General features: G+C 43.2%; 1 protein-coding gene across 7 annotated transcripts in view; it reads left to right on the top strand.

The window, feature by feature from the left end:
• PPFIBP2 (PPFIA binding protein 2) overlaps positions 1 to 12760 on the top strand; it is a 167559-nt gene that overhangs the window by 111045 nt on the left and 43754 nt on the right. For all 7 annotated transcript variants that reach the window (XM_062196568.1, XM_062196565.1, XM_062196566.1 and 4 more), the window contains one exon: positions 2488 to 2619. In XM_062196568.1, coding sequence (XP_062052552.1) covers positions 2488 to 2619 — 132 coding nt within the window. The remainder of the gene's footprint in view (positions 1 to 2487; positions 2620 to 12760) is intronic.

Raw genomic sequence — 12760 nt, 5'->3', positions numbered from 1 at the left:
TGTAACTCTGACTTCAACTTCTTTTCCTAGCTGCTTTAATTTTTATGATTTTTTTAAATTTTTTTTTTTTTTTGACAGACAGAGTGGATAGTGAGAGAGAGAGAGAGAAAGGTCTTCCTTTTTGCCGTTGGTTCACCCTCCAATGGCCGCTGCAGCCAGCGCAGTGCGGCCGGCGCATCACGCTGATCCGAAGCCAGGAGCCAGGTGCTTCTCCTGGTCTCCCATGCAGGTGCAGGGCCCAAGGACTTGGGCCATCCTCCGCTGCCTTCCCGGGGCCATAGCAGAGAGCTAGCCTGGAAGAGGGGCAACGGGACAGAATCCGGCGCCCCAACCAGGACTAGAACCCAGTGTGCCGGTGCCACAAGGTGGAGGATTAGCCTGTTGAGCCATGGCGCCAGCCTTATGATTTTTCTTTTAACTTGAAATATCTGTTTTGCAAACTGTCTCAAATCGTGTTTAGAACCAAGCAGGTAGATGTAAGTGTGGTGAGACTGAGAGAATGAAGTGGTAGAGGAAGATAAGAAAGTTAGGAAGGAAGGTTGGAAAAGAATAGGTTCTGTCGGGGAGAATTACATCTTAAGGTGCTTGGGTATTCAAGACCCAGAGAACTCACCATGTCTGTGTGCCCACAGCCAGAGAGGAATGGCTTACATAACCTTAGCACAAGGCCCTTGTAGATACCTTGTACTCAATGAAATCTTGTTAGTTTGAGTGGATGTTTTTTGGGCTCAGTGAAAATTTTGTTGATTGCCTTTTCTCCCTGTATTTTTAAAAAATATATATTTAAATTCCCTTTCTCTGTTTGGTAAACAACATGATACATTAGGCAGAAATGAATTCTGGAGTCAAACAATACTTGGTTTGAAAACAAACTCTGCTGCTGATCGGTATGTGACCCCTGGCAAAATATTTATTTACCCTTTCTGCACTTATCCCTTCATCTGTAAAATCAGAATAATAATAATATTTACTGCCAAATCCTTGGGAGGGTTTATGTAGGCGATGTATGTTAAAGCACGCGGCAGTGTCTGGCACAGAGGAGACACTCGATACATCCAAGTTCCCTCATTGCATTGGACATACTCATCTGCCTGGCTCCATGTGGCCAAGTAGCCCACAATTCTGGCACGGCAGTGCTGCTGCCTCTGCCTTGTGAGCCAGTTTCAAGTCTGGCTGGCCCAGTGCTCAGAGAACTCGTTGTGCTCAGCTATTGTACTTTTAGATATCTGCCCCTCAGATTAGCAGATGGAAAGTTTGTAGCCTAGCTATTCCAAGTCCTGAGGGCCTTTGAGTTGGGGAATCATGTATTCCAAGTTTAAAAAAACAACAGATCTCTGTCTTATGTGATTTGATTTATGATCTGAGGAAAGTTCCGAATTTGTGAAGTCAGAGCTATTGAGTCAGAATGTTGAGAGCACCATTCCTGTACTGGAGTTGGGTTGCAAGATGATACAAAATGTTCAGACATGGCAGGATATTGTGTCTTTTCCACGTATTCACTTGACCTAGTTCCTATATACTCTTTTTGTTGGCACCTGTGTAGCCAGTGTCCACCATGTGCTGGGATGTTGGACTTTACAGAACATTGGCTTTGTTAATGAAAAAATACATAGTTCTGGACTTTGGGAAATTTTCCTGGTTTTTGAAGTCCTTTATAATTATTTAGTTTAAGCAGATGTCTTGCCTATCACCTTTGTTTTTTTCCTTGTTTATGCTTACTAAGTATATATTTATGACAAGTGTGTTTTTGAGGACCCAGGATATTCTGGATGTATCTTGCCACTGTTCTAGTGATGACAGGACTAGTAATAACCTCCCTTGTTTCTCCCCACAGTTGGGAAAGAACTATCTTCTTGTTTACCTCCCAAAGTGGCCAAATTTTAAATTTGGCACAGTCTAGGGAAGATCAAGTTCGTATAATAAAATTTCCAAATGGTCACCCAATGAATACTCATTGAATACATGCTTTATGTTTTAACTCCTGTCTAGGTTCATAGCAGTAAGATCTGATATTGACATGTGTCAAAGACTGGGCTGAATATTTATTGAGCTCAGAAGAAGATCTAGAAATTTTGGTTTTGAAAATATATTGTCAACATGAGTTTATTTGTTTGTTTAATCAGAAAACATCTACTGCTTTTTCTGAAAAATAGAGGTGGAGAAATTTGTTCTTTGACAGTATTCATCCATTTCTCTTTACTTGGAAATAATGAATAATGGTTTCTGTGGACAAATATGTCTTTTGAGAAATGTAACTCACCTTGTCTTCCAAAACACAGTGGGTAATGTCAGAGGCTATGCTATATCTGAGTGACCCAGTGTCATTGCAGGCCCATCCATAATAGGCCCGTAGCCAGTCCGCAGAGGTTTCAATTCTGTATTGTCCAACATATGACTTGGCTGTTGCTTTATGTGTGATAAATAGAGCTAGAGCTGTCTTTGTTGACATGATGGTTGGTGATCTCATGTTCAGTTTTTTGCTTGCAGGAGCTGCTAAGTCGCACATCTCTTGAGACTCAGAAGCTTGACTTGATGACTGAAGTGTCTGAGCTGAAACTCAAGTTGGTTGGCATGGAGAAGGAGCAGAGGGAGCAAGAGGAGAAGCAAAGAAAAGCAGAGGTGGGTGTGATGTGCCAAATTCTGGGGAGTGTCTATTCTGTCCTAAACTTAGACCTGGGGAGGCTATCCTAATGTGGAGTAGGCCATCTGATCAACCCCAAGCCTGGCAGCCCTTGAGTGCCATGAATATCTATGCACTAGAGGAAGAATGTTTGGTTAATACCAAGTTATTAGGTTTTGCTATGTCTGCAACTTTTTCAGCAATACCCAAACCACTAAGTTTTGGCTTTCAGGCTTTATCCTCCCTCAAACTGCTGACAAGGATGGATAGGGAAGCAGTAGTGAGGAAAGGATCAGGCAAAACATTGAGGACACAGGACATCTTCTGTGAGAACCAAGGTAATGATGATTTCCAGGAACCTGGTTGGCTGCCCAGTAGGTCACTGTCACCATATCCAAGGACTCTGGCAACACTTTTTTTGATGAACCTTTCACTGACCCAGATGGAAGTCCCAGGGGATGAGTTTCCTTTCTCATGGTGGATGATAAGAGGTAAGCCCATACACAGACCTTCTCATAGAGAATGTTTCCTGGGTCTGCTTTTTGGATTTCAGGCTCTGTATGCCATTGGCTAGAGTATGCCCAACCCCTTTCTGAATAAATATTTAGAGAGTTTTAGCCTCCTTTGTTTGGGAGAAGGCAGCCTGTTTTAACTCTAGATAACTCTCTTCCTGTACCTCTACCTTCAGATCCTAATATTCATTCCTGGTAATATGAGATATGACAGGAGGTAAGTTTTAGGCTTGGAGCCCCATGACTCATTTACTCCATGGCGTAACTATTTCATAGCTCTGTGAACCTCAACAAGTTAGCTACTTGATCTCTTTGAACTTCAATTTCTTTGTCTGTAAAATGAATTGCTCTGTGGTCAAGTCCAAATAAAATCACAAAAATTAAGTACCTGGCATATTTGACATTTCATAGGTGCTTGGTCATCTCCTTCCTCCATTTAAGGGTCTCCAAAATTTAGAGATGGATATTGTTCCTTTCTGATAAGTGCCAACATTATGGTTCACTGACACCTGCCATATTTCTTTGTTGACTGGGGAAATGCTGGTGATTAGGACACTTCTAATGTGTGAGGCGCACTCCTTATGTTGCTTTTGAGAACATGATCATTAGTAAATTGTGTGGTTGCCAAAACAGATAATCTCCAGTGAGCTGAAGATAATAGCTTCTCATGATAAAAATGCAGGCTAATGAATCTCCATCTTCAATCCAACTCAGCTACTCATTAGCTTTGTGATCTTGAACAAGTTATTTAACCTCCCAACCCTGTTTCTTCTGTTAAGATGTAGATAGTAGTATTTCCCCTTGCTTTGGTTGTTCTGTAGAGTATGTACAATCCTTAGCATAGTGCTGGACACGTGGCAATAACCAGCTTTTATTGATCACTTACTGGTCATGTTGTTAAGTGTGGTGGAAATGGAAATGTAGACTTAGATTCATAGTTTATACACTCCAGGATCACACAGATTAAAGCTGATTTGTGTGAAATGTTGAATGGACTGTTTCTAAGACATTCAGAGAGATGTAAGTGACTTTTCTCCTGGTTTGGAGTTATTTTGCCGGTGTTGCGAGATATTTGATTACATGTTTATATACTTTAGGGCTTTGGGGGGCAGAACTCAATAAACTATGTGAGAAGGCAAAGATAACTCAAAACCACATTTAAAAAGAGAGGGGAGTTGCTAGATCACACGACTTGGAAGTGCAGTGTTTAAAATAACCAGTATGAGTCCAAGTAATCACACAGTGTGACCAGAGTAAGTCTTGCTGTGTTACTTGGTTCTGTTTTAGCCTTACTCTCAGGAAGGCTCTCCCCATATGGTGACAAAGATGGCCATCAGTAGCTTCTGGGGCTAAACAGGCATTTTAGTGTTTGCTTTCCTTCTATTTTCTGAAAGGTTGTTTTTGAAGCTGAATTTTTTGTTTTCTATCTGGCTGTTCTTACGTGAGACAACATAGATCCTGGGCCTCTGGCCTCCACCCTACCAGATAACAGCCCTTCCCAGTTGCTAGTACAAATATTAGGTTTCCATGTGCAGGAATTTTGCAGGCTGTTCAAACCTGTGATAATCAGTGAGCAGCCACATGACCTGAAACAAATTCCTCATTCTTGTAGTTGAGCATAGTCTTCGCTGGTAGGCCCAGAACCTTTGCCTCTGTTTGTGACTGTCAGGAGCACCAGGGGCTTACCACCATGTGGTACTGCTTAAGCCACACCACTGTAGCATACGTGGAGATGTTTCTCCTAAGGTCACTAGGGGTTGCAGTTGCATGAATAAAGGGAATGTTGCCTCCCATCTTATGTTGCTGCTGGTTTTGTTTGTTTGTTTGTTTTCCTGGAGAATGTATTTAGCCTAAGGGCTAAAAAAGCAGGACTTTTTTTTTTTCCCCTTTGAAGTAGCTAGATCCAAAGTAAACTTACTCAGTGTAGCTTAGGCTTTATCCTCAAATTCCATTTCATGTTTCAATGAAAAAAGAGGATGCTGTAAACAAGAGCTTTGCAGACTGCTCTTTCTGCTATGGTTATGATCACACCCTAAGCCAGCTGGGTTGTAAAAATGGTTGGTTGTGGTGTGGTCATTCAAGCACCTGAGAACTTGGAAGCACAGATTTCTTTTTCTTTTTTTTTTTTTGAGATGTAGAGTTACAGAGGGAGAGACAGAAAGGTCTTCCATCTGCTGGTTTACTCACCAAATGGCTGCAACAGCCAGAGCTGGGCCAATCCGAAGCCAGGAGCTTCTTCTGGGTCTCCCACACGAGTGCAGGGGCACCTGGCACTTGGACTGTCTTCCATTGCTTTCCAAGCCATTAGCAGGCAGCTTGATTGGAAGAGGAGCAGCCAGGACATGAACCAGCCCATATGGGATGCTGGCACCAAAGGCTGAGGCTTAGCCCTCTATGCAACAGCGCCAGCCCCAAGTCACAGATTTCTTGATGTCCAGTCTTGCACAGGAGTTAGTTAATAGTGACTCACATGAGATACAGGTAAATAGTGGATTTCCTGTTTACTTGTCTTGTCAGCTGCAATGGTTCTGGGCCATAAGGTACTCAAACTTGAATCAGTTGTATTTACTCTTGAAAAGCTAGATTGCAGAATAGTGATTTACATAGAAAATGAATACCAGAATTAGGATGATAGAATTTGAAAGAAAGATGCAGAAGTGAAGGAAAACTTCTGTGTGGCACACCAGATCAAAGGCACACAGAGCAGAAGGCTGTCCTCAGGGGAGGGGGTCTGGGGTTCCTGCACATTGGGAGTATGAGGTGGGGGGCCTGCAGCTGGATCCCAGAGTGGGACCCCAGGGTTCCCAGAGCAGGAATCCAGGATTTGCTGGAAACAATAGTTTTCCCAGTTGATCAGGATATACATTAGCAGGAAGAGACCTAGAAAGACTATTTATTTAGTACTTCCTGGCAGAAAATGGAATTTAGTTCAACCCAAGTGGTGGTGCCGTCATCCCTTCTTTCTTCCTGTGGTGAAGACCTTGGAAGGAAGGGATTCTAATTTTTTTTTTATTTAATGAATATAAATTTCCAAAGTACAGCTTATGGATTACAATGGCTTCTCCCCCAATAACTCCCCCCCCCCACCGCAACCCTCCCCTTAGGGATTCTAATTTCTGAACTAAGGCAACCAGAGGATGGGTGTGTAGTGCAGAGCAAGGACTAAAAAGACTGTGTGTGTTCAGAGAGGTTGGCTTGACAGGGAGTTTTATTATTCTTGTTTTTGTTTTATTTGTTTACTTATTTTCATTAGTATAGGAAATATACTCCTGCAGTTAAAAGATGAGGAGTTCAGGGGAGAGCATTGTGGTGCAGTGAGTTAAGCTGCTGCTTGGGATGCCCACGTCTCATATTGGAGTGCCGGCTTGAATCCTGCATCCTGCTAATGTGCCCAGGGTTGCAGCAGGTGATTGCCAAAGTGCTTGGTCTCTGCCGCCCATATGAGAGACCTAGATGGAGTTCCTGGCTGCTGGCTTTGGCCTGGCCCATCCTGGCTGTTTTGGGCATTTGGGATGTGAACCAGTGGATGGGAGATATCTTCTCTTTCTATCTATCTCTGTCTCTTTTTCTCTGTTACTCTGCTTTTTAAGCAAATGAAAATAATAAATAAATGAACTTTTTTTAAAATGAAGAGTTCAAAAATATACATAGCAAAAATCTTCTACATCTGTTCTCTGGTCAGCAGTCAGGGACCAGTGCTATCAATATGCTTGTATCCCCCAGAGTTATTTTAGGAATAGACAAGCAAACACATGTGGATATATATTCTGCATGTGTGTGTGTGTGTGTGTGACACACCCACATTCTTTCCCTTATTTTTGTGCAAGTACACACTATTCTAGACCTTTCTTTCTAAAGTTAGCAGTGGTCTTGGAGTTCTTTTCATACCAAGAACAGTAAAAAAGAAACTCCTTCATTCTTTTATGTCTGCATAATATTCCACTCTCTGACTGTGCCCTAATTAACTTGACTTGTTTTCCTTCAATGGACGTTATGGTTGTTTCCAAGTTTTTGGTACTACAAAAAATGTTTAGAGTATGTGTTTGGTAGCAGTTAAGCTCCTGGTTTGGATGCCCATGTCCTATATCAGAGTACCTGGGTTCAGTTCACACCTCCGGCTCCCAATTCCAGCTTGTTGCTAATATTGACTGTAAGAGACAGCAGTGATGGCTCAAATGACTGGGTTACTGCCAGACACGTGGGAGACCTCATTGCAATTCCAACTTCAACATTTTGGCCATTTCTAGAGTGAATCAGTGGATGGGAACACTTGCTCTTGTTCTCTCTCTCTCTCTCTCTTTCTCTGTCTACCAGTCTTGCTCTCTCAAATGAACAAATTAAAAAATTAAAAAATGATGCCATAGTGAAAGAACTGTGTAAAATTATGAACAAGTGTACGAAATAGGAAAGGGTAAAAACAACTTAAGATGATGGGAGGTGCCTAGGAGTTTCACATAGAGAAAAATCCTTAATGATTGACAAAAGAGCACTTTTAACAAAGTAAGCTGAGATTACAACACAGAGCAACAATTATAACCTCAAATCTATATCCCATGGACTTCACGATGAGGGACCCAAAAATGGAATGGAGCTACAAAGGGGCCTGCCTTACCGGAAGTGGTTAGCCCTGGAGATAAGAATTACAAAGTCAGGTGAAATACCAAGCCTGACAGTAGGCACATCCTGGAAAACAGCAATTATGTTTATGGAGAATTAAGGAAAAGTGGCCTAGGAGTTTTGGAGTTGCACCATGTAGTTACACTGAACAGACAAGGAACCTGGATGCATATCTGATAGAGATCCCAGACTGATGAAGACCAGGGGTGGTAATGGAAGGAGAGAAGCAGCAACTACTTGGATGGACCCTAAAATCTGCAGATAAAGACTGACAAATGTGAAAGTTTGTTTTCCTCACTTGCTGCTTTTTTTTTTTTTTTTTGACAGGCAGAGTGGACAGTGAGAGAGAGAGACAGAGAGAAAGGTCTTCCTTTTTGCCGTTGGTTCACCCTCCAATGGCCGCCGCGGCCGGCGCGCTGCAACCGGCACACCGCACTGATCCGATGGCAGGAGCCAGGTGCTTATCCTGGTCTCCCATGGGGTGCAGGGCCCAAGCACTTGGGCCATCCTCCACTGCACTCCCTGGCCACAGCAGAGAGCTGGCCTGGAAGAGGGGCAACCGGGACAGGACCGGTGCCCCGACCGGGACTAGAACCCGGTGTGCTGGCGCCGCAAGGCGGAGTATTAGCCTAGTGAGCCGTGGCGCCGGCTGCTGCTTTTTTTTTTTTTTAAGATTTATTTATTTATTTATTTGAAAGAGTTAGAGAAGGAGAGGCAGAGAGAGAGAGAGAGAGAGGGGTCTTCCATCCACTGGTTCACTCCCCAGTTGGCCGCAATGGCTGGAGCTGTGCCAATCTGAAACCAGGAGCCAGGAGCTTCCTCTGGGTCTCCCACGTGGGTGCAGGTGCCCAAGGACTTGGGCCATTGTCTACTGCTTTCCCAGGCCACAGCAGAGAGCTGGATCGGAAGTGGAGCAGCTGGGACTCAAACTGGCGCCCATATGGGATGCCGGCACTGAAGACCACGGCTTTACCCACTTCGCCACAGCACCAGCCCAATCACTTGCTTCTTGTTTACTCAGAAGGCAGAAAACAAATTTGAGAAAACTGCTGTTTTAACTCCAATATTGAAGCAGGAGCTGGTATCATGGCACAGTGGGTTAAGCTGTCACATGTGACATTGGCAAATAATAGGCTGCTGGTTTGAATCCTGGCTGCTTCACTTCTGATCCATTTCCCTGCTAATGTACCTGAGAATACAATGAAAGATGGCCCTAGTTACTTGGGCTCCTACGACTCATGGGGAGACCTGGATAGAGTTCCAGGTTCCTGGCTTCGATCTGGCTCAAACCTGGCCATTGTGTCCATTTGGGGAGTGAACCAATGGATGGAAGATCCTTCTCTCTCTCTCTCTCTCTAAATCTGCCTTTAAAATAAATAAATAAATCTTTAAAAAAAATATTGAAGCAAAGGGAGAAAGTAGCTCATGAAATAAAATGATAGGTATGTTGAGACAAAGTGGTCAATGTATTTGAAGGCTCCTGAAATTAAAGGGAAAACTAGACATAGATGGACACACACTGTAGGCTTTGTAAATCATAATGTTGGTACAGTAAACTCAAGAATATTGAACTGCTTTAAAATAATTCTGACTGTGACATCTCACAAATAATACTAGTAAAAAGGAGAAGCTTAGAAGTACCTTGAGGAAAACTAATTTTCAAAGGAGCTTGTTGAAAGGATAGAAAGGACGTGTAATAAGGACACTTGAAAATGCACCTGCATGGCCAGTATCAGGGAGGACAAACCCCAAACAAGAGTATGATGCTAGGTACAACAGAAAGCCACTTTTTTAAAGAAAAGATTTATTTATTTATTTGAGAGGCAGAGTTAAAGACACAGAAAGAGATCTTCAATTTGCTGGTTCACTCCCCAAAAGGGCCACAACAGCTGGAACTGTGCCAATCTGAAGCCAGGAGCCAGGAGCTTCTTCCAGGTCTCCCACACAGGTGCAGGGCCCCAATAACTTGGGCTATCTTCCCCTGCCTTCCCAGGCCATTAGCAGAGAGTTGGATCAGAAGTTTAGTAGCCAGGACTTGAGCTGGTGCCCATATTGGATGCCGACACCATTGGCGCGGGCTTAACCTACTACACCACGCCACTGGCCCCCATAAAGCCATTTTTAAAGCTCTTAATAAGAAGATTAAAAAAAGAATAGACTTGATTCCACTGATGCCTGTGACTGGTGCAAAGACTTTACAACAACAGTCTCTAGAATGCTTGCTGTAATTAGATTTTAAGGAATCAGGAAAACCAAATGAGTTGCTAAAAACTGGAAATGAGCCATCTTTTCCTTATCTTCAAAATGACAGAACAAGTTAGTTCTATAAAATGTGAGTCTTAAGTTTGAGGTTAACTCTATGATGGTTTGCCCAAACGTAATGGACAAAGTAGGAATCCATGCCCACCACAAGTGAGTTGCCTCTGACTGACCTCCTTGATTTGGCCAGGAATGGAAATCCACACTGTATAGCAGTAGATCTGGTAAATTCATACTTCAGGGAGGTGGTCCAGTAACACTGCTTAACATAGTCTTGTGGACACGATGGAAAAATACAGGATGAATGCTAAAATAGGCATGTTGTTATTGAATGATTTTAGAGTTGGAGATGTGTTATCATGTACAAATGTGGTGTGTGCCACATGTGTCATCTCATACATCATTCATTGATGTATGAGTGGAGGAGGTAGCATGTATGTATAGATGTGTGTGGAGGAGATATGTCAGTATGTGCATGTTGTGCACCCATATCTGCTATTGTTTCTGCTTAGATAAAGAGTTTCTTCTACTCCCTGCACCTCTGATGTCAACCTGCAAGGCTGGCCGTCGAGTATGGCACAAGGGATCTGTTGTATGTTTGTCCAAGCTGTAGGGCAGGCCATGGATGGGGCAGCCTCAGGGAGAATGCCATGCTTTTGGTTCCTGTGAAGAAAGTGGCTGGCCATGGGAGGTGACTGTTGCGGGCCACCAGGCAGCAGCTGCCCAGCCTCTGTACACTTCCTTCCTTCCTTCTGTGCTTTCTCTTAAGCCTGGTGCGTATGAACATTGACTGAGCTTCAGTGCTTTTCTCTCCTTTCTTTTCCTTCCTACAGTCGGTTCTGAATGTGATCAGTGAGCTGCAGGAGCAGATGTGTAGGCTGCAGCTGGACATCCACAGGCAGATTCAAGAGCGCCTGTTACTCAGTAGGGACAACCCCGAGGAGGCAGCGGCTGGTGACGGTGCAGCCGAGCCCCAGCCATGCAGCCAGGACTGTGCCCCTTGGGAGGGGTCACCTGTAGGAACCACACTTAAGTATATCAGAGCATGCGTGTGTGGGGCATTTCCCTGATGGAGGGGCTGGGGTTCTTACTAACCAGAACCGAGTGCTGTGGTTTAGCATGGATCTGTTGTTACCTACAGGCAGAGCTTGGACTCACTCATTCCTCTTGGGATGTGAGGTGAGCTCTGGACACTTACTGACCAGGATCTGACCAGGTGAAGCCAACCCCTGTTCAGGTTGCAGTACTCATCTCCCTTAGGACCGGAGATGAAGTGTGTCAGATGCTAAGACTGATGGGGCATTTATGCAAAAGAAACCCCAGTATGAGATTTTTTTCTCCTGGATGGTTAGATTAAATGCACTTTCATTTTCACATGATCCTTTATTTTACATAAGAAAGCATCATGATATAAAATGCCTGAAATCAGTTCCCTTTATATAAATAAATAAATTTAAAAATACAAATTGAATTGCCAAAAAAACTGACATAACATTTCACAAGAATATGTACTAATCAAATAAAATTATGTGCCACAAAAAAGGATCATGGAAAAGAATCCTTTCAAGTTTATGTTTAAAGAGATTTATGCCCTGTGAGAAAAATAGAACAAAAGTTTACGTTTGCTGTGAACAATTAAGTCATCATCTGAATTTCAAGGAAAAATTCCCCCATGTTATCATATTAGGGTGATTTCACAACCTCTAAGCCATGCACCAGACAAGGCATAAGAACTGGGAGGGCATAATCTGTGTGTCCCCACAATGACAGTCTTCAGGCAATGGTAACCCATACACTTACAACTCTGCCATCAATAGGCCAAGTTCAGTCTCAGGACTGAGCAAGGAAACAAGCATGGACAGAGGAACCCCTAACTTCTAGGTGTTGGAGCCCCTCAGGCAGAGCTACCTAAGTTCCTAGAAAATGATCCTTAATCAGTTGATAGCCAAAATAGGTGACCAAGGCCTTGAAGTCCAGTGACACAGATCATGGATGTATATTAACCTTAACTTAGAAAAAAAAATTTTAACAGGCATTAGCAGATGCTCACCTTAACTCTAAGGCAATATTAATAATTTATTACCACATTCAGGTGTAAGCACTGGCACTTCATGGTGTGTTGGTTCAGAATTCAGAGTCCCAGGCAAGATAAATAATGACTTGAGTTTTGGGTGATCATTGATGTATGACGCATACCTGCTGTGTCAGGCACTGCTGATGATTGGAGGAGCTTACAGAAAGAGGGGGAGAATTAACCATAAGCAATCATATACATAAAGGTTTGAGTGCAAGTTAGGTACAAGATACACAGATTACAAAAAAGAAGGCCTAGCAGAGGGACTTGATATAATGTGGAGGTCGGGTAGCTTTGCTCAGGGAGACCTGAAGGATAGACGGGAAGTAGCCTGGTGGATAGTTCTAGATGGAAGATGCAAATTGGAAAGAGAACTAAAAACTTTGCAGTCTGTCTGAAATGTAACTAGGAAGAAAGGATGATAAAGAAGCAAACAGGGACCTGGAACAGGCCAAGCAGTAATGGTCATGGGTTGAAGTTTCATATGCCAGAATCAGATTTTTTTTTAAATCATATTGTTCCCCTGGTGTCCTAAGAGTCAATGGATTTGAAGGGGCCAGGGCAGAGGAGCAACCAATGAAGGGATTGCCTAGGCTACCAACACTCATTGTTAGAGCAGAGTAGTGGTGGTAGAATGAGAAGGAAATGAGACATTTGGGTTATATTCTTGGAGATACA

The sequence above is a fragment of the Lepus europaeus genome, chromosome 7 (assembly GCF_033115175.1).
Source record: "Lepus europaeus isolate LE1 chromosome 7, mLepTim1.pri, whole genome shotgun sequence".
Taxonomy (NCBI): domain Eukaryota; kingdom Metazoa; phylum Chordata; class Mammalia; order Lagomorpha; family Leporidae; genus Lepus; species Lepus europaeus.
Note: the sequence above shows the minus strand (reverse complement) of the source record. Positions and strands in the feature narration are given on the sequence as shown.